General features: G+C 38.1%; 1 protein-coding gene across 1 annotated transcript in view; it reads right to left on the bottom strand.

Moving 5' to 3' along the window:
* COL4A3 (collagen type IV alpha 3 chain) overlaps nt 1-21130 on the bottom strand; it is a 127096-nt gene that overhangs the window by 27711 nt on the left and 78255 nt on the right. The window contains exons 19-31 of the mRNA XM_063105191.1: nt 18985-19069; nt 17564-17599; nt 16102-16266; nt 12529-12621; nt 11954-12049; nt 9045-9115; nt 8020-8202; nt 6185-6353; nt 4189-4281; nt 3443-3547; nt 1659-1756; nt 913-1063; nt 525-638 (exon numbers count right to left, since the gene is read on the bottom strand). Coding sequence (XP_062961261.1) covers nt 525-638; nt 913-1063; nt 1659-1756; nt 3443-3547; nt 4189-4281; nt 6185-6353; nt 8020-8202; nt 9045-9115; nt 11954-12049; nt 12529-12621; nt 16102-16266; nt 17564-17599; nt 18985-19069 — 1459 coding nt within the window. The remainder of the gene's footprint in view (nt 1-524; nt 639-912; nt 1064-1658; nt 1757-3442; nt 3548-4188; nt 4282-6184; nt 6354-8019; nt 8203-9044; nt 9116-11953; nt 12050-12528; nt 12622-16101; nt 16267-17563; nt 17600-18984; nt 19070-21130) is intronic.

The raw sequence follows: 21130 nt of genomic DNA, 5'->3' as shown, positions 1-21130 counted from the left end.
CCATTATCTGGAACATCTAGACTATATCATTGAGATTTATTTTCATGCCTTTTCTTTAATGTTGCTTATAAAGCAATGAACTACATATTTTAGTTTATAACTTGTTAAACTGAGTATCTTTGCATTTATTTACTCTTACAATAAAGATAAATTTGCCTCTTTACTATACTTGTGAAAGTATTAAAGGTAAAATATTGCCTGTGAGCTTATATATATACACAAATAAATATGCAAATACACATCTATCTATCTATCTAATCCATCTTCAGTGTTCATATTTTCTTGCATAAAAGACTCAGACCAACTCACTATGTTAATTTCAGGCCTCTTCCTCTATAAATGGTACATACTGCTATGTGCAACAAATCCATGACAGAAAAGTTTATGTTTCTGAAATAACATTTCTTATTGAACAGTGGTCAGAACTTGCTGCTGGAGAGATCCCATGTTAAGCAGCAAAGTGCAGGGCAGGAGTCCCACATCACCTGCCTACCCGGAGACTGGTTTCAAGGCCGTCCTCCTACCTTGCTGCCCTTTCAATCCATTTAAGCCTGGAAGTCCTTGGGCTCCCCTGGGACCCTCTATGCACTTTCCTGGGGGTCCTTTTTCTCCAGGTGGCCCAGGCTGCCCTGGATCTCCTGCAAAAGAGAGTCCAAAAATATATTCAGGTGCCCAAACTCAAGATCCTAGTATTGCTATCCCAATCGTTCTTCCGTAACTTTTTTCCTTCCTACGTCAGACCTATATTTAATACCATTAATATGACTTTTTATAGAGTATACTCATGAAAAAAGGAAAGAAGAAAGGAAGGAGAAAAGAAGGAAGAAAGGTGGGGCAGCAATGTTGAATGGGAAAATAATTAGGCCCTGGGAAGCTCACAGTGGAGAAAAGTAATCACACTTGTTGTTATACCTTGTGGTCCATCAAACCCTTCATTTCCTGGAATTCCAGGGAGACCGGGAAGCCCAGGGAGTCCAATTTCTCCTCTTTCCCCAGAATTGCCTCTTTCTCCTGGAAAACCTGGTGTTCCTGGTTCTCCACGCATGGCTAGTGCTGGTTCTCCCTATAGCACAGAAATCATGTTAGTTTTACTACATAATGCTTCCAAATCTTCATTGACTATTGATTGGGTTTTAAGGCTATTTACATGGAAATAGCCTCTCTGTTGTAGAGGCTCTAAGTTCCTTTTGCACAGCGATCACCATTCCATCAACTTTCTTTTTTCAACTCTGGTTGCTAACTTTTCTATAAAATTATGCTTAATAATTCCTCAGGATATGTAGCCTCCACTTTTTCAGAAGACTGTGGAATTGTCTGCAAACAGAAAAATCTAGATATCTTTACTTTCGATAGTTTTTCTCATAACTACCCACGTTTCTTTCCAGAGTTCTCCTATTTTAAATACTCTGAATGTTTATGAAGCTTAAAGAAAGAAATAGAGATATAAACCTGCTTTTTTAACACCTTCTGTTTTTCTTTCTAGAAGGGTGGGGTGGTACAGAGAAACTTTAAAAAAATATTAAACATCTTCATCGTCTACAAATATATTGATAATTTCTATACCCAGAGCATCCTGCCTTGTGGGGGGCATCCTAACTGGCCAATTGCAATCACCCTTCCTCTTCCCCATGTCAGTCTGAGTTTTAATTCTTGCAGACCTTGGCTCCTGGGGGCCCTGGCTTTCCAGGTAACCCGGGCTCTCCCATTTTTCCAGGACAACCCAGTGATCCTTTTGTTCCCGGAAAACCTTGGTCTCCTACAGAGAAACAAACAATAAATATTACAGGATTAGCCTTATTGAAAGAGTCTGAACAGTATCTCTCTTATTTTATCTAATGTTTTGTTAGGCAACCAGCTAGAGATGTTTTTATGGAAGTTTGAATCATGAGAAAATCAACTGCTGAATTTGCAATGAAAAAAAATTTAATTCCAAGTCAAATGATTTGGTTCCCAATCTAAAAATGACTTTCACCATTTTTGTTGTTCAGTATGTCTATAATTTTGATTCAGTAAGTCTTCATACCATTGATGCAGGTTGACCGTCTGACTGATTTTGTTTTTGAAGTATATTTTACATATACTATACAGCTAAATGGATTTTTATATGTCCATTGTAAATGGATTTGTATGTGTCCATGTTACCACTACCCAGATCAAGATATAAAGCTTTTTAATCACCCCAGGTAGCCTTTCTCAACAGGGGTTGCTCAATAGGATTAAGTCCTAATGCCCTACAGCATTCATTGTATGTGATGAATTAACTTCTTATGCATTTATAATAGGAGAACTGAGAAAGGAGTCACATACATGATTTTCCGTGTTATGTGGTTCAGAAGAAGGAACTCTGAGGAAGCAAGGCTGATTCAGAGAGGTCCTTCACGGCCCTAATTTGACCAACGTGTAATTCACAGTTACTTCATGGGATTCATTAGGTTCAACAGTGAAATTATAAATGTCCACTTTTAAGGAGCTCTTAGGCTAGTTCTGGCTCCCATAGTTCACAGTCTTCTTCCAGAGCATGAATCCATAGAGTTAAAGGCTCGGATGCAGCTTATTAATGCAGGATCCAAAATGGACTAGGCAAAAATATAGGCCAGGTTCCATTACTTCACAGATCATAATAGGAAGAAATTCAAGAAACTGGAGTGAAAGCCATTCTTGGAACCATATGAAAAACATGATTATGGTTTCCATTTCAAATACTCATAAATCGAAATCAATATTCTCATATTTGGACAGAATTGATGTATAATAAACATTGATAGATTATATTTTGACAAACATCTTAAATAATATTAAAGCAAACATGGAATTATCATAAAACTGCAGTTCTGTGTGACACCCCAGGTACTGAGGTTACTCACATGTCATCCTGGAAAATACTTTAATGTACTTGTCATTGGGGAATCTTGGGTTATTATCTGAGCCCTCAGCATCTGTTTTGTTTGTTTGTTTGTTTGTTTGTTTTGGCAGTATTTCCCATTTGATGGGAAATAGCATTTTTTCTTAAATGAAAATATCTGTAATTTAATTTGAAGTGTTAAGGGAAATCAGCTATTTGCGATTTAATAGGTTCTCCCTTATTAAAAAAAAGAAATGTATAAAGTGAAGAAATGTATAAATGCAAAAAGCACAGACACCTATTAAGAAGTAAAGGAAAAAGTCCTCTTTATTCCATGATCAAGATGATCATTATGACCATTTTGGTGAATTTCCTTACAGTTATTTGTATGTATTTTAAAAACCACGATTCCGATGAGATTGCATAAATCAACGTAAATTCTGCCTTTTCACCTAGCATTGTTGTAATTTTTCCCTCATTTAAGACTTTTGGAAAATATCATTTAAAAGCATATTATGGATATTTTCCAGTATTCACTATACATATTTATAGCTCTATGCATCTACAATGAAGCTTATGTTTAAAATGTTTTAAATTTACCCTTAGGTCCAGGAGGCCCAGGAAATCCAATTCCTGGAATTCCTGGTTCACCATCAGGCCCAGTAAAACCAGGATCACCACATTTTCCTATGGGTCCAGGGATACCTGAAAAACACACGGACACAAACATCCTCATTAGCAACTTTCTTTCGTCTTGTTTTAAACAAAAATGTTTAAATTCTTTGTGTCATCTCAGCCCTTTTTGAAAAATTAAAAAATAATTTTAATATAACCCCAATTCTATACCCTTCCTCCCCACCTCTATTCATTGGGCAATCATTATGAGCTGTAAATAATCTTTAAAATATAATTTATTTCCTAAAAAGAAATATTCTGGATATCTTGAACTATATAAGTCCCCTTCCATGCATGCAAAATTAAGTTTTAGATCACACTGGCAAGGAAATTAAGTTTTCAAGTGAAGATGCTATGGAAAATATCCTGATTAACCACTGGCAAACATGCCTTGTTCACCCACCAAAAATCCATGAAGATTGTCCTGCTCTAGAACTCCTCTTAAGTAATCGCATCAGTTCTCCTTTGGAACTTTTACATCAGAAGTACCAGTGGGAATAATTTAGATAACCTCAAAGGTCAATATCAACTCCCCTGCCTGCTTGCTGTTGGCCTGTGCTCTCTTGGGAGCCAACAAAAATATTTTTTCCTTAAAATGGGACAGTATTTTTCCAGGAGAGTCAAGGTGCTGTCAGATGCCATGTGCCAGACTTGACCAAGGTGATACTCACCAGGTGGACCTTGGGGGCCAGCACGGCCAGGGGGCCCTGGAGGTCCTGGGGGGCCTGGAACTGGTATTGTTACACTGGCTTCTCCCTTAGGCCCTTAAGAAAGTTTGTGATCATAGGATTAGGGTGCATATTGACACTTTTCTTAGATAATAGGGGAAAAATATGATTATAAGGGACTTACAAACATATCCCAAGGAAAATAAAAAATAGTCTCTGCTTCCACAGCCTTCAAAACTAGCCTGAGTATGACCAGCCCATGGTAACTTTCTTGTTCAATCAGGTATTTATAAGCATCTGCTATTGGCTAAGCCTGGTTTTAATTAATAGCCCAACTATGCTGGTCTATTGAAAGATAGCCTGTTCCCAAAAATTGATAATATGGAATTAAACTTAAACGATAGTGAACACTGAGACTATATTTATTTATTGGGTGATTAGTTTTCACAGGAAGGCAGCATGGTATATTGAACAGAGCAGTAAGTGTGGCCTGACAGACTAATCTGTGTTTGAATCTTGGCCCTGCTATTTATAAGATCTGTGAGCTTGGGCATGTTTCTTAACCTCTCTGATAAATTCCTCATCCATCATTGGGGAAACAATGAATATTAGGCAGGTAAGGATTTAAGATAATGCTCTGACCACAGTGGCCAATGTTTAAAACGTGTTAGTGGTGTTCGTATACTCATATGTTTATAGAAAAAAATAGGTTTACAGTGTGTGATGGGAAAAAATTGATAATACATTTTACAATAATGGGGTCCTTCACTAAAGGTTCACATTTTGAAAGAACAGAGGAGGATTTGATGATGGCTTAGAGCAGGGGGTCAATAAAGTTTTTCTATAAAGGGCCAAATAGTAAATAATTTAGGCCTTGTGGTCCAGGTCACAGCTACTCAGCTGTGCCATTGTAACATGAAGGCAGCCAGGGACAATATGTAAATGTGTGAGTACAACTGTCTTACAATAGACTTTTTTATGGACATCGTAATTTGAATTTCATATAATTTTCATGTATCACAAAATTTTATCAAAACTTGTTTTCAATCATTTAAAAATGTAAAAACCATTCTTAGTTTATGGACCATACAAAAACAGGTGGTGGGCTGGGTTTGGACTGTGGCCAACCATAGTTTGCTAATCTCTGGATTAGAACAGCAGCCTCCAAAGTAAGGTGCAGAGAAAAATTAATAAATAAATGAAATAAGCTTTACATACATGTGTGGACAGAAATTCTGCACACAGTTTATGATGTATATGAACACTATGGAGGTGTGTACTCTAAAGTTTTATTGATGAGGGAGGCACTCTAAAAGGATTTGGAGACCACGGGTTTATTGAGTCTCACCCTTTAAAGTGTTTTAGAAGTAAAAATTGATCGTGGCAGCATTATGCATTTAAAACTGTTGATAACATGCTGCTCTCATCTTCCACCTACTCTTAGCCACAGGTAAACGTTAAGGACCCGATTCCTCCTCCACCCAGAGCTATGTTCAATACAGGTAGATCTAAAAAACTACCTGGACTTTAAAATTATTATCGGACAAATTTTCTTCATTAGCTTTAGATATTTTAAAGTTTTTAGATATTTTAGATATTTATAACCTGCCTATTGAGTTATGGATCAAAAAGAACAAATTTTCACTAACAGCAGGTCCTTGAGGCTGGGAAGAGGCTCACTTTCATAGACTTTTGACTCTTTTTTGTTTATCACAATTGACTTTCACTCATCCCTTAAAATCTATTCATTCCGTATATTTATATCAGGAACAGATACAGAATATCTTATGAAATTTCATTTGAGTTGATTAGTAACAGGAAAAAAATGGATTTTCTCTAACATATCCTACCTGTTCTTTCCCAGTGTCTATGAGTTGACATATTCTAATCATTAGAAGCAAGTTTCTATATATCAATTAATTTTGGAGGAGCGTCATTAGCTGGGGGAACCACCAACCCACTCCACAGGAAAACAGGACTGGAAAGAAAACTAACCAACCGGCTTCTCCAGGTGGTCCAGGGGCTCCAGGAGCTCCTTGGGTGCCCTCTGGACCAGGCTCTCCCTGGGGTCCATAGCCAGGTGGTCCGGCTGGTCCTGCAGGTCCTGGGGGCCCAGGGGAGCCAGGATCCCCTGGAGGACCCTGGTCCCCCTTCTCACCTCTCAGGGCCTGTGACAATAGGAGCATATTTGGATAGTGCTTCTTTCTAGTATCTTCTTACAACAAGTTAATCTTATCCCAAATATGAATACCACTTAGGCTGTCATTGAGAAGATCTTAAATTAAGAAGCAGTTGGCATTTGATGGGAATTATTACTAAAATTAGAGCACTGTAGGTTTTGTGCCCTTTGTAATTCAGCAACATTTCCTGAACTTGGAACTGTCTTGAGTCCCACTTGAGATATCCTGCAATGACTTGTGTCCCACATAATAACCACTTAAACTAAGTTCTATATCAGCCAACAGTTTAAATAGTTTTAAAGGTGACATTCATGCTAATGGTACATTTCTAAAATAAAAACCGTACAGCAGACTTTTATTTGTATGGTTTTCACCAGGCATTTTCATTACAAAAGAGATAATCCACCTGTTTTAGTTTTTCCTCATCAAATTAAAAAATTTCATAAACTGCAACTTTGAAAATGAGCTGTATATTTTAAAGAAGTTAAATTTGACAAAATAATCACAGCCCCTTTTCTCCTCAACATGGGCCCCACCCAAAATACATTTGACTGGATTTTTCATTGTTTGATGTCATCAGGTGGAGAAATGGTCTTCTTGTTTTTTATAATGACAGGGCATAAGATTCAGCAAATCAATCATGTCCTTGATTTTCTCTCCTTTACTTTCAGGAGCATCTTTACCAGAACTAATAAAGAAAAATTAGTGAGATACAAATAGGGGCATTATATGACTCTATTAATACTAGATCAAAATAATTCTAGACACGGCCTCTCCATAAGCATAACTACCAAAGCGGTGTCTGAGAAATGCTGGTCCTGTAGATGCTCCCAGCCAAAAAGTTTTGTAGTCAAAAAAGTTTAGGAAAGACTGTATACCACATCTGCATGCTGGGGAGTCACAATTCATATTCTAATCTTAAAGGGTCTGTAAATGAATCTATAAATTTGTTTAATACATTTTCCCAAACCTGTTTGAGGTAGGAGCGTTTTTATTGGATAACACTGATAGACCCTGGGAGAAATTGGTATTTTGTAGTACAGTTTGGGCAGCGTGGCTTGCAAACTTCTCACAGATACGTTATGAAAACTGTTCAGTCTCTCATGCTATGACATTTTAAAACAGTCCTGGTAGGTATTACCTCTCAATCGAGCATGTGATAAATTCCATCCCATGAAAAGGGATTGAATTTACATAAGCTTAAGTATCTTAAATGACAAAAAAATAATTGATTTCTTTATTTGATTACCATACCTCTAAATATTCTGTCCTTTTATGCATTTATTTTTACTTAAAATAGTGAACATTGTCCCCCAAATATTTACTAAAGCTTTCCACTACTAGTCATTTTCTGACTTTCTCTATAAACTCATTTAATACAAAGAGGGAATTCCAACTTATATATGAGACAGGGTCATTATCAATGTAGAATTTGAATTGGGCTAAATCATTGAGTGCTTACCTATTTTGTCAAAATACTTCAAATATTTGCTTGGGTGATTACTGCTGGTTTGAAGATGACTTATTTGGCAGTTAGAGTGATGAACTGTGCTGAGTGGCCAACAATTTTTTGAAAGGAAATCACCTTATCTCTTAATTTCAGAGCACTTCATTTATAAGGAGGATAATTTGAACAAAGCTGATAAATACCAACCGGTTTGCCTTTAGGTCCTGGTAATCCTTTTACTCCTGGAGTTCCAGGAATTCCATCCAAGCCCTTTCTCCCGGGCTGCCCTCTGAGCCCCGGATCCCCTGGGGCACCCACTTGCCCTTCAGGCTGAGATGTTTCACCTTTTCCTCCTTTAAGTCCCGGGACACCCTGAGCACCTGGGAATCCCTAGGGTGGTACAGAAATGAGTCTGCATTGCATTTTGATAGAGTTGTTCTTGTGTCAATCTTAAAAACAGTGTAACAGGACTTTTACATTTTAATGAAATTTTTTTTTTAATATACTTTCTTTGGCCCACAAAAATCATTTTAAGCTTTTTGTTTTCCTTTGTTTTTACTTCCAAAACTGGGAAAGAATTCAATTGGACAGTACAATACAACACATGCAATACAAACATGCAATAATATAATTCAGTACAATATAACAATCATCATAATTCAGATTATGTTTGAATATTGGTAAATTTTAACAAGTATCTGAATAATTTGATTTAAATATATTTATCATTATATGCTTTTCTGATTCACTGTGATAATCAAGATTTTAATTTTTAAACAGATTTTTAATTTTTTTTTAATTTTAATTTTTAATTGAGGTTCAACTTACATACCATAAAATTTATCCTTTGTAAAAGAACGATTCAATGATTTTTAGTAAATTCATAGAATTGTGTCACTACACAATCACTACAATTGGTGTTAAAGTATTTTCATTGCTCCCCCAAAGTTGCTCAAATCCATTTGCAGTTAATCCCTGTTTTCACCCTCAGTGCCAGGCAATCACTGATCTTCTTTCTGTCTCTGATATCATTTAAAATAACTTATAAATTCACCAATTCATTCACTTATTCATTCACACATCATCCATTTATTTATTTAATCAACAAGTATCTACTATGTACCTACTGTTTGCCAGCCACCAGACTGATAACCTATGTGTGGTCCAACCATATCTCCACAGCACTCAATTTTGCAAATCAAAGCTAAAGCTTCAAAACCATGAAATCTTACTGGAAATCCTGGAGGACCTTCACTTCCTGGGGACCCTGGGCTTCCTTTCATGCCAGCTGTGCCTTGTCTTCCTGCAAAGCAATGAATGATTAACCACTCATTGAACACTGACTCTGAATAGCCAGGGTAATACAGTGTGTGAAGAAAACAGGGTGTTTTCTTATGAGGAAAGAAAGACAATTTCTACCTTAAAACATACAGTGCAATAAGAGAATGATAGTAAATAACTGGAATAAGAGATAATGTAAAAAAATAAGAATTCTTAGATCTTAGCTTCCTAAAATTCTTGTCTTTATAATTTTAAGGATATACATATTTGTATCATGAAAGTAATATATGCTCATTGTAAGAAAATTACAAAGTAAGAAGAGAATAAAAATCACTTATAAATCCACCACCAGCAAATAATGTTTGCTATGTTTTAATGTATATTATTCACAAGTTTTTATATCCATAAACGCATAGGACTCATGTACACGCTATTTTGGAATCAAATATACATATGTCAGTAAGTGTAGATTTATAGCTTTATGTTAAATGGTTGCCTAAGAGCCTATTAAGTGAGTAAGCCAGCATTTATTTAGTTAACTGATGTTTTTAGACATTTGGGTTGTTTTAACAACTTTTAGCTTGTTGTAAACAATGCCACAATAAATATCTCTAATATCTCTGGATATTTATTTCTCCAAATTTACCCAATCGTTTTCTTTATAATAAATTCTTAAAAGTGTAGCTACAGGACACAAACTTTTCTGAGACTTTGGATACCTGTTGCCAAATGCATTTTACTATACAATTTTATATTTCCCATATTTAAATATCTCTGTAAAGATAATCCCTTTAGAAAATCTTTTGGATGGGTCTCAGGTCAGTTAGTCAACAAATATTTATTCAGATTCTATTTTTTGCAAGATATTGAGGCAGGATACACTTTCTTCTATAGTCATCCAAACCGTTTTACTGCTTACATACCTTTCTTATGCCAAATGTGGAGAAACTAAGGAAAATACAACAGCACAACTAGTCAGTCAGCATCTGTGAGCCGCCAGCTTCTCACCTCGGGCCAGAGGTGAGACAGAAGGAGAAAGTAGGAAAATAACGATTTCTTATTTTTCTCCTTCTTTCCCTCCCTTTTAGTTCTTGTTTTGATAGAACACTTCCCCCTGAGACTTGGGAACTGAGTAGGAGCTACATGAGGAATAGCTCCTGTCTCTTCTCCTTGCAGCTCAGGCCTGTCTCAGGGAGTCAGGGCAGTGGCTGCAAAGTGGCTGAGGCCTTTATAGAACAGAGGTGGGTGGCATCTGAGGGTGACCAAGGATCCCTGCCCAAGCACATTCCCTCCATGGGCTGGCCATGGTGCCCACAGCTGCTACCATTAGCTTTTCTTCTTTGGGCTGAGACCCAGCCTTCCAGAAGACTCTGTGCCAATGCAAATGTCTGCTGGACGGTGATAACACAGAACATTCCCTATCCAGGTTGCCAAGTAGACCATTGGATTAACTCGCCTCAAAGGGCAGCATCTGAGGAGGCAGCAATCAAGGGGTGCCAGCATGGAGGGCAAGATTGTGCCCTCCTCTAGAGAGGCGAATGTACAGATTTGAGTCCAGGCTCTGCCACTCATTAGCTATGTCACCTTATGCCTCAGCTTCCTCATCTGTCAAACTGGGTTCATGAGAGAGATAAAGGAACAGAGGCACATAAGACACTTAGAGCAGTGTCCAGCGCACTGACCAGGGATGCTGTAACTTGAACACTTATTAGTTAATAATAAATAACTTGGCAATGGTGTCTGAAGACCAAGATGCTGATAGCAGAACCAAGATTGTGTATGGCACCCCAGGGGCAAAGGAACCCAGGGAAGCCCTGGGTAGCCAGGAGAGTGACATCAGGTGCAAAGGAACCTAACCAATAAATAGAGACTTTTTGTACTTCAAGATTTTGCTCATGGCCAGTTCCGTGACTTACGCAGGGGGAGGCAGAGACAGCTGGGAGCATCAGTGTTGGGGTGAAGAGCGCTGGTCTGGAGCAGTGGTTACCAGGAGAAGGCCTATGAATCATACTTTATTTAGTTCTCAGAACATGGGCCTGTGATATGTTTTCTTCCTTCAAAAATTGATTTAGTGGCTAATATTTCTTTAAAAATGTGATTTCAGATAAAAATCACGATTTCTTTCTACTCATGAAAAATAGGAAGATTTATTAACAAAGGGCCTAACATGCTGCAAAGTAACAGTAGTGCCCGATAGCCCATTTAAATGTACCCTTCGGTTTACCGCAGTCCTCACTACTCTCTACTGTCCCTGGCACCAAGAATGCTGTAATTCCTTATTGCACTTGTATCCTTCAGAAAAAAGTGAAATGCTGCAGATGCCCGTGTCTCTGTCAAAAATGAGAACATGAGGGAAAGGACTGGGCTGGCTGGTTAGCTCAGTCGATTAGAGTGAGGTGCTGATAACACCAAAGTGCAGGGTTCAATCCCTGTACCAAGCGGCCACCAAAAGAAAAGATAAAAGAAAAAATGGACTGAGAAGGGTCTCATCTTTCAAGAAAAAGGGGGAGAGAGCTTATTTGTTTATGGAAGAAAAATGTGGTGTGTGTTTAGTATGGTTGCTCCACTCTTTTAAGCCACTTGCTGGTCCCCTGTAGGAACCTGTGCTTACAATTCCTGGCTAACAGAATGCTTTGTTAGAGTTCAGCAATTCAAATGGAACAGGGAAAAAGACCAGATTTTATGTGATTTTGACTGACTTTATGTTAACAAACAGAGTATATGTTTTTGAAACTCTCCCTCCAAGTTCATGTAAACCACATCATGACATCAGGCAATCTAATACGTTGTTTTTTTTTTTATCTCCCAGTGTGTTGACCCTTTACGCTTGCAAAAACACTCGCATGCAAATTGTCTGTACCTGGTATTCCTCTTACACCATCTAACCCCGGCAATCCTGGGAGACCGGGGAGCCCTGGGGTACAAGGGCACTGTGTGCACAGGGGACCCGGTTCTCCTGCAATAAGAGCACACTTGCATTACTTACAAGCCCACACTGAATCTCCAGAAGGGACAGATATTTCCCAACCACACGATCATTTACTACATTTAAACATTTTTTTTTTTTTTTGTGCAGTGAAAATCATCTAGGATATTGTACATATTAACTAAAAAACATTCATCTATTATATCTGCTTACTTTATCTTTCTGAGCTGTACAGTTCTGAGAGAGGAGATTCCAAGAGTCTAACGTAAGACATCTACTATTTCGGTGTTTCTCTCCTTCCACACAGGATAAAATTCACATTCCAGGGATATCCAACAATTTATTGCATGGATGCTAAATAAATTATTGATTTACAGATAAATGAATACTTTTAGCTAGATTTTTTTTTTTTTGAAAAGGAAGCCATCCCTAACTGTCTGCTATTTGGGATCATTATTGCCTCAGTGGGAAAAAATCAGACATGATAATGATGATGAGATTGAACCAACCTTTGGGCCCATCAACTCCTGGGATTCCTGGAGACCCTAAATGGCCTGGCAGTCCGCGATCACCAGGTGGACCCTTGCGAAAAACAACATCACCTATAGAAAGACAACACCAAAAACAATGTTTTATTTGTGCTTTTTTTCCAAACAGCAAGTTTTAATATGCGTATTATTTTACATGCATTTCTTCCATATTTATATTGGAAACTGTCTTTAGAAGTTTCTCTCAGCTGAAAAGCCTGATGTGTGTTTATCAGCTCTTCTCCTCACATTACATGGATATGTTATATTTTGATACCAGTGTTGTTGTTCTTTGTAAGCTCATTAGATGATATTTTTGCGACAATAATCAACCCAAATTGTCTTATTTAGTTGTTTCCAATTATTCCAAGACTATCCCTTTAGCATCTTGAGGCAAAGGATCAGATCTCATTCTTCTGTGTATCTTAGATACATTGTATTTTCCTGATATATTATAGGTACCCAATACATACCAAGTCAAAAAAAATGGATCTGACTCATTGTTTGTCCACATCAATTGAGTTTGCCACTCTTCAAGAAACCTGTGCCCGTCTTCTGCATACACCTGCTACTATAATATTACAATGAATAGCTCATTCTCAAACTCGTAACGTGTGTTCTGTAATCTAATTTTTGATTGCTATTTCAAATATAGGTTGAAGGCAACAATGATGAAATTAAATAATTAATAGCTGCCCCAAATTGCAGAGCAACAAGGAAACAGTAGAAATATTTAACTTAATTGGATTATAGTATGAATCATATTGTTTGCTTGACTATGAAAAAAAAAATACCAATTTCATGATCTAGTTTTCTGCATACCTAGATAGTCATCTCCAAATAATACAATATGATGTTAGTTTTATCCTGAATGCAGATTTATCTGTATACTTATACATTTATACATTTATATATATTTATACGTTTTCCTACTCATTTCAAACTGAATCCAACCAATAATTTGAGTACCTACAATATTCCGGCCTTCATGCTACATACGGGGCTTAAAACAGTAAACAAATCACAGTCCCTGACCTCAAAGAGCTCTGATTCTTGCAAGGGAAACTGCCAAACACAAAGCATAGTGGCAATGTGAAAATTTTTACATTAGGATAAGCTTGGGTGTTATAGGACGTGGAGTCTGTGAAAGCTTTCTGCGGGACTTAAACTTGAAGCTGCAACCTGAAAAAAAGACAGGTGTTGCTTAAAGAAGAGAAGGTAGAAAAACACAGGAAACAAAGGCCTCTGGATAGAGTGCAGCTGGCCCAGCCTCCTGGCGGGGGCTGGGACATCTTGGAGGAGGAAGTTACTCTATTGCAGGTCCTGGGCTTTCCCAATCATTAGCTACATGAGCACTGCACATCAGTGCTGCCATTGATAATACTAGGATACTAAACCTACATCTTATAAGAGATTTGGGAGATTAGAAATTGTTAAAATCCCTGAAACATAGTAAAGAGGTTTAGTTTAGCTTAGTTTTGCTTTGTTTTCTGCATGGGTCCACACCATAGCTTGACAGATCTGTTCTTGGATGTGGTATCTTTTTATTAATGGGATAATTTCTTAAATTGTTGTTGCAAAAGCTTTTTTTTTTTTTTAATATTGTTCAAATAAACAGAAACTTGACTGAATTATCTTATTAATACTAAGCATTCCTTTTTTTTTTTTTTTTTTTTTTAATTTTATTTTGTCGATATACATTGTAGCTGATTAATGCTCCCCATCACCAAAACCTCCCTCCCTCCTCCCTCCCCCCCTCCCCCCCAACAATGTCCTTTCTGTTTGCTTGTTGTATCAACTTCAAATAATTGTGGTTGTTATATCTTCTTCCCCCCCCCCCGGTTTGTGTGTGTGTGTGTGTATGTGTGTGTGTGAATTTATATATTAATTTTTAGCTCCCTCCAATAAGTGAGAACATGTGGTATTTCTCTTTCTGTGCCTGACTTGTTTCACTTAATATGATTCTCTCAAGGTCCATCCATGTTGTTGCAAATGGCAGTATTTCATTCGTTTTTATAGCTGAGTAGTATTCCATTGTGTAGATGTACCACATTTTCCGTATCCACTCATCTGATGATGGGCATTTGGGCTGGTTCCAACTCTTGGCTATTGTAAAGAGTGCTGCGATGAACATTGGGGAACAGGTATACCTTCGACTTGATGATTTCCATTCCTCTGGGTATATTCCCAACAGTGGGATGGCTGGGTCGTATGGTAGATCTATTTGCAATTGTTTAAGGAACCTCCAAACCATTTTCCATAGAGGCTGCACCATTTTGCAGTCCCACCAACAATGTATGAGAGTTCCTTTTTCTCTGCAGCCTCGCCAGCATTTATCGTTCATAGTCTTTTGGATTTTAGCCATCCTAACTGGGGTTAGATGGTATCTCAATGTGGTTTTGATTTGCATTTCCCGGATGCTGAGTGATGTTGAGCATTTTTTCATATGTCTGTTGGCCATTTGGATATCTTCCTTAGAGAAATGCCTACTTAGCTCTTTTGCCCATGTTTTAATTGGGTTGCTTGTTTTCTTCTTGTAAAGTTGTTTGAGTTCCTTATATATTCTGGATATTAATCCTTTGTCAGATGTATATTTTGCAAATATTTTCTCCCACTCTGTTGGTTGTCTTTTAACTCTTCCAGGTCATTCTTTTGGATTTTCTAGGTTTATAATCATATTGTCGATAAGTAATGAATGTCTATTTCTTTCTTTAAAAAAAATCTTAGACACACAGAACATTCTTAAGTCTCTTAGGAGGGTAGAATATAAGACACAGGACCTCCCAGGCACCACTCAGGAAAGGTGTACAAATTGTGACCTGTATGCTCCTGAGGATCTACTGCTCCTGTGAGCCAACGCAGGCTGCTAAGTGGCTCTGCAGGGAGATGAGAAGGAAAAGATGCCTGTGTCAGACCCTCTGAGCACCACTTTGAATGCTTTCGGTAACAGCTCTGTGGTCTCTGACCCATGCACCTGGCAGCATCTTACCTCCTATCCATGCTGCACTCCTCTGGCCTCCTCCTGTGGGGATTCCCTGCTGATGCCAAGGCTCGGGATGCCCTGGGAACTATGCAAACACAGCCTGGAAGAGCATGTGTGTGGGGGTGGGGTGGGGGGTGGGGGTGATCCTGTCCTGTGGGGCAAATCTTTGACCCAAGGGAAATAGGAGCTGGTGGATACATTCTTGCCTCTTTCTCCCCTGGGATAGATTATCCTGAGACAGGCTTCTTGGAAGATCCTCTCCAGGGGCTGAACAAGTGGTTGCGCTTGGCCACCTTGATAACCACCCCTCCCTCCCTGCCTCACTCTCCTGTCCCCACCTGCCCCTCTGCCCTCTGAGGAACCTGGGCCAAGGCTTTGCTGCATTTGCACGGTAGTCATTGCATCTTAGTTTCTTATACCTAGAGCTAGTAAAAGGACATGGCTTTGTAAAGATAACAACTAAAAACAAGCCGACGGATGGCAAGCTGTGAGTAAGGTTGATTTTGCTCCTAACATGCACACATCTGTCCTTAGGCAATGTACACAAAAACAGCCCCATTAGGTTTCTTTACCCGGTGGTCCTGGAGGTCCTGGCAACCCTGTAGGTCCTGGTGGACCAGGACAACCTGGGGACCCAGGAGGCCCCACTGCATCCTTTCCTGGAGGTCCTTGTTCCCCTTTGCTTCCTTTCAAGCCTGGCCATCCAGAGCTTCCTCTGAGGCCAGGCCTTGATGATCCTTGAAGAAAATAATCATTTATTATATTTTAAATGTTTTCCTGATAAATACATATATATATTTTTCAATTGCAAAAAAATGATACATTCTTATTTATAAAAGTTGCAAAATTGAGAGGTATATAAAACATAAAATGAAAAGTAAATATCCTTGCTTCTTTCATCTGTGGCCTTATTAATCATAGTACAGCAAAGCACAGAACATTCCATTCCCATGAGATACTTAATGTAATGTATTACAAGGAACTGAAACAGAGTTTGGGATGTGCTGCAGTCTTTTTATTTAAAAGGCCTTGTGAGAAGTTCTTTCACACATGCTATTTCGTAGATTTTTTTACTAGAGAATAAGGATGCCTACCTTTCAGTGCCCCAGATGAGAGGGAAAGTTGTAACTGGACTCTGTTCCTGCCAATTGTCTTAGGTATAAAAGAGGATAGTGAGGCAGGCCTCTCCTGGGAGAGAAGCCATGCCAGGCGGTACAAAACCCGTCCTAATCCTACAACGGGGGGTAGTCCAAAAGTACTCAACGGTGGGGAGGGGGCAGTCTCGAATCTCTGCTGTGCAAATGGTTTAACAATTAAGAGGAGAGATGTTACCACCAAAAGGCTGAGAAACCAGAAGGGGTAATATCTGATTATTTCTTCCTATTTCAGCATGAAGGCAAATCCTTATGATTGACATCTGTTTCAAAGCTTTGTAATTTTCCAATTGCCGGCTTCTTAAAGGAGCCATCATTACTTAGGGGCCAGGCAGGGAGAAGTAGGCCCTCCTGAATCTTTGGCCAGACCTCTAAAATTCCTTTTTGCCCCATTCCAACTTCAAGATATTCACTGTTAACAATCTGATATATATTTTTACATGCAAATACAGGTACATATAATATTTGTCAATTTCTGTATCTATTTTTTTCAGTGGGATTATAGTATACATATAGTTCTGCAATCTGCTTAATTTTAATTCTTTTTCAAAATTATGAAATTGTTTAATGTTGTTTTCTATTTCTGTGCCTCCTCTGAGTTTCAAGGCCCCTGCTCATACCCCAAAGCTACTGTGAAACTCCCCTAACAATAAGGCTTCTTAACACATAGTTAAGACCCCTGAGAAGTAAAAAAGGGCATTTCTATATCACTTTGTATCAGTTTCTACTCCCTTTTCCATTGTAGGTCAACAAAGGTAACAATCAAAAACTGGGAACAGTTTTAGATCATTTAATGAAACATTTGTCTTATGCAAATAACACAATCTTGTTTCCTTTTTAATAGCATTTCTATTCGTGCTGCCAAGAAACGTGGACATACCAGGACTTCCAGGAACTCCAGGGGAACCACTAGGACCTAGGAATATACAACATTAATTAAGTGCTTACAAAGATATAAATGCTCCTTTCTCCATTTTTGAAATCTTGGGTGACAAAATAATAAACATTAATAATAAAGAGTTTTCATGCTTTTTTCCCACTCTCACATAGATAAATATTAGATAACTTCACTTATTTAGACAAACAGCAGAGAGAAAACTAATCTTAGATGTCTAACACTAGAAAGTAAATCATGCCACTTTATCATTTTCAAATAATTCAGCAGAGATTTCTAAGCATCTGCACTGTGTATGGCTTTTCTTGGGAGTTCAGATGCAAGAAAATCAAACACTGCTGGAATCGTCAAGGATCTGCAGTTTGGCCTGGTGTTCCATCTTAGATCTCTTCCAGCTGTAACATTACATGGATTTTAATTCTTCAAAAAGGGGTCTTCAAAAAGTTCGTGGAAATATTTGCATTCCCTTTTAATTTTATTTTTCCACAAACATTTTGAAGTATATATATGAGTGATTTATAGTAAATATACCAGATTTTTTTAAAAAAAAATCTATGTCTATATTTGCAATTTATTTAAATACCCTGGGAAGTTTTACTCTTTTGAACAATTGACCTCTGGATCAAGAGCCCAAAAAGCTTCCATGGTGCCACTCTGTTACCTAAAATTTTACTCTTTTAAGTTAAAATTCTCCTTTGAAATCTCGTTTATATCAGTAATTTGCCTAGATCAGCGGTTCTCAATCCTGGCTGCACAGTAGAATAATCTGGGGAGCAAAAGCCATCTACCAGTGCCCAGGGCTCTCCTCCAGACAGTGATGTCAGAATCCCAGGGATGGGACCTTAACAAGGTCATGATTTAGAGGTTTCCAGGGATTCTAATATGTAGCCAGAGATGCGAGCTAATGGTGGAGAACTTTTGGATCTTTCAAAACTGATATAATCTATAAGTTGTGACATTAATTCATCGCACTGAGGGCAGATAATTGTTCCAAGAGTGAGAAAAACAGGGTGTCAGTTCCCCCTTGTCACGATTTGTGCGGATTTGCTCAAGTTACAGCTTTTCGGGGTCTGCATTTTCTCTTGTAATCCCACTGAGATTGTACACGTCTTATACTCCCTCTTCCTGCCCTCTGGCCATGTTAGTGTCTTCTTGCTAGCCTTGAACATCATGCTTTGCTACATAAAGATAATTTAATGACCTTCTATGGTATACGACTTATGAAATTTTTATATGAAAATATAAAAATGAGGAGACACCAACAAACACCACCACCTATGAGCATTAGGAGACCTCATCTTCCCTCCACCCCCAAATCCCAGGTCTGTATGCACACACTATTAATTACCTTGAAAGAAAGACAGAAGCATGATTAGCAAATGCTTTAGAAAGAAACCTATGCTCACCCTGTGGGCCGCGAGCTCCCTTGGGCCCTGGCGGGCCTGGAATTCCTTCATCTCCCTTTTCCGGGTGTGCATCGTAATATTCTGTCTTAAGGAGAAAGAGATGAATAAAGAGGAAGGACACCTGTTCATGTAGCTCCTCAAATGCAGTTACTTCAATTTCTTCACTTTGGCCAAAAAGATAGTTCACTTATCTTCGTGAATTCACTGGTTTATACATTAGCAGGGATGCATGAGTCACGTATATGTATATATAGATGGATAAACTTAAAGGTAAGGTTGACCTTTCTGATATCACTATATCATATATTTCATGGGCTTTCAATTAGAAATACATTTTATGATGTGGCCCAGCTCACACCCACATTTATATACACACATGCACATTTACACAAACACATATCTATGTATGTGTGTGTATATGTATGCAGAAATTAAAGCTTCACAAAATAGTGACTTACCATTACAACATATGATCAACTCTGATACCTTTTATTCTATTCTGCTTCACTTTTCTAAAATGCTGGTCCTGAGGGACTAAATGTATTTTTAAGTATGGTGAGACCCACACATCAAAAAAAAAAAACTACAACTTGTCCCCAATGTTCATCGCAGCACTCTTTACAATAGCCAAGAGTTGGAACCAGCCCAAATGTCCATCATCAGATGAGTGGATACGGAAAATGTGGTACATCTACACAATGGAATACTACTCAGCTATAAAAACGAATGAAATACTGCCATTTGCAACAACATGGATGGACCTCGAGAGAATTATATTAAGTGAGACAAGTCAGGCACAGAAAGAGAAATACCACATGTTCTCACTTATTGGTGGGAGCTAAAAATTAATATATAAATTCACACACACACACACAAAACCGGGGGGGGGGGAAGAAGATATAACAACCACAATTGAAGTTGATACGACAAGCAAACAGAAAGGACATTGTTGGGGGGGGAGGGAGAAGGGAGGGAGGTTTTGGTGATGGGGAGCAATAATCAGCCATAATGTATATCGACAAAATTTTAAAAATAAATAAATAAAGAGCCAACCATGCAAAATAAAAAAATAATAATAAAATAAAATAAAGAGCCAACCATGCAAAAAAAAAAACAAAACAAAACAAAAAAACTACATATATTGTTTCTTTAAATTCCAGGGCACAATCGGCCTGCAAGAATGGAGCAATATTGTTTCTGACATGCTCGGTGGACCTACTGGCGGTCTCCTTGACCATTTCCTTCCTAAGCAGAATTCCTTTTGAAGTTAGTGGAAGCTGCAAACAGAGTTGTATGGAATTGAACATAAGAAAACACTCAGTAAGTTAGGAATGATAAGAATTCCTCTAAAGTGCAATCAGCTAGTAGATTTCACTTAAGATTCAGTATATTCACCTTGAAGGAGAGAAGGTGGAAATATAAAATGTTTTTTAAAACTCTTTGTTTTGTTTTTTCTGCTGCATGGACCAATTAGTTTGTTGACTTGTTTAAAGATTACGTAACAAGAGCCTTATGGTTAAACAATATGTATAAAAACACAAAAAGTATTATTATTAATGATAATGATAATATATCTCCATCATAATATCTGTAATGATATGTGTGCAATGGCCAAGTGTTGGCCACTATGCTAGCTGCTTTCACAAAATAGCCCATTTAATCTTTCTGGCAACTCCACACAAGTATTTTGTGACTGCTATGGTTTAAATGTATCCCCTCCAAAATCCAGGTGTTGCCAAAGCTATTATCAAAAAGACAGAGAATAAGAAATGCTGGTGAGGAGGCAGAGAAAGAGGAACCCTCCTACACTGCTGGTGGGACGGCAAGTTAGCACAGCCACTATGGAAAACAGTATGGAAGTACCTCAAACAACTACACATAGAACTGCTATATGGTCCAGCAATCCCAAGGCTGGGAATGTACCAGAAATGGGATGGAAATCATCATGTCAAAGGGATACCTGCACTCCCATGTTCATTGCAGCTCTATTTATGATAGCCCAGAGTTGGAACCAACATAAATGTCCATTGACAGACAACTGGATAAGGAAACTGTGGTCTATATACACAATGGAATACTACTCTGCCATAAAAAAGAATGAAATTTTGCTATTTGCAGCAACATGGATGAACTTGGAGAAAATTAT

Source organism: Cynocephalus volans, chromosome 1 (genome assembly GCF_027409185.1).
Source record: "Cynocephalus volans isolate mCynVol1 chromosome 1, mCynVol1.pri, whole genome shotgun sequence".
NCBI classification, from domain to species: Eukaryota; Metazoa; Chordata; class Mammalia; order Dermoptera; family Cynocephalidae; genus Cynocephalus; species Cynocephalus volans.
The sequence above is the reverse complement of the archived record's forward strand: the minus strand, read 5'-3'. Positions and strand labels throughout refer to the sequence as shown.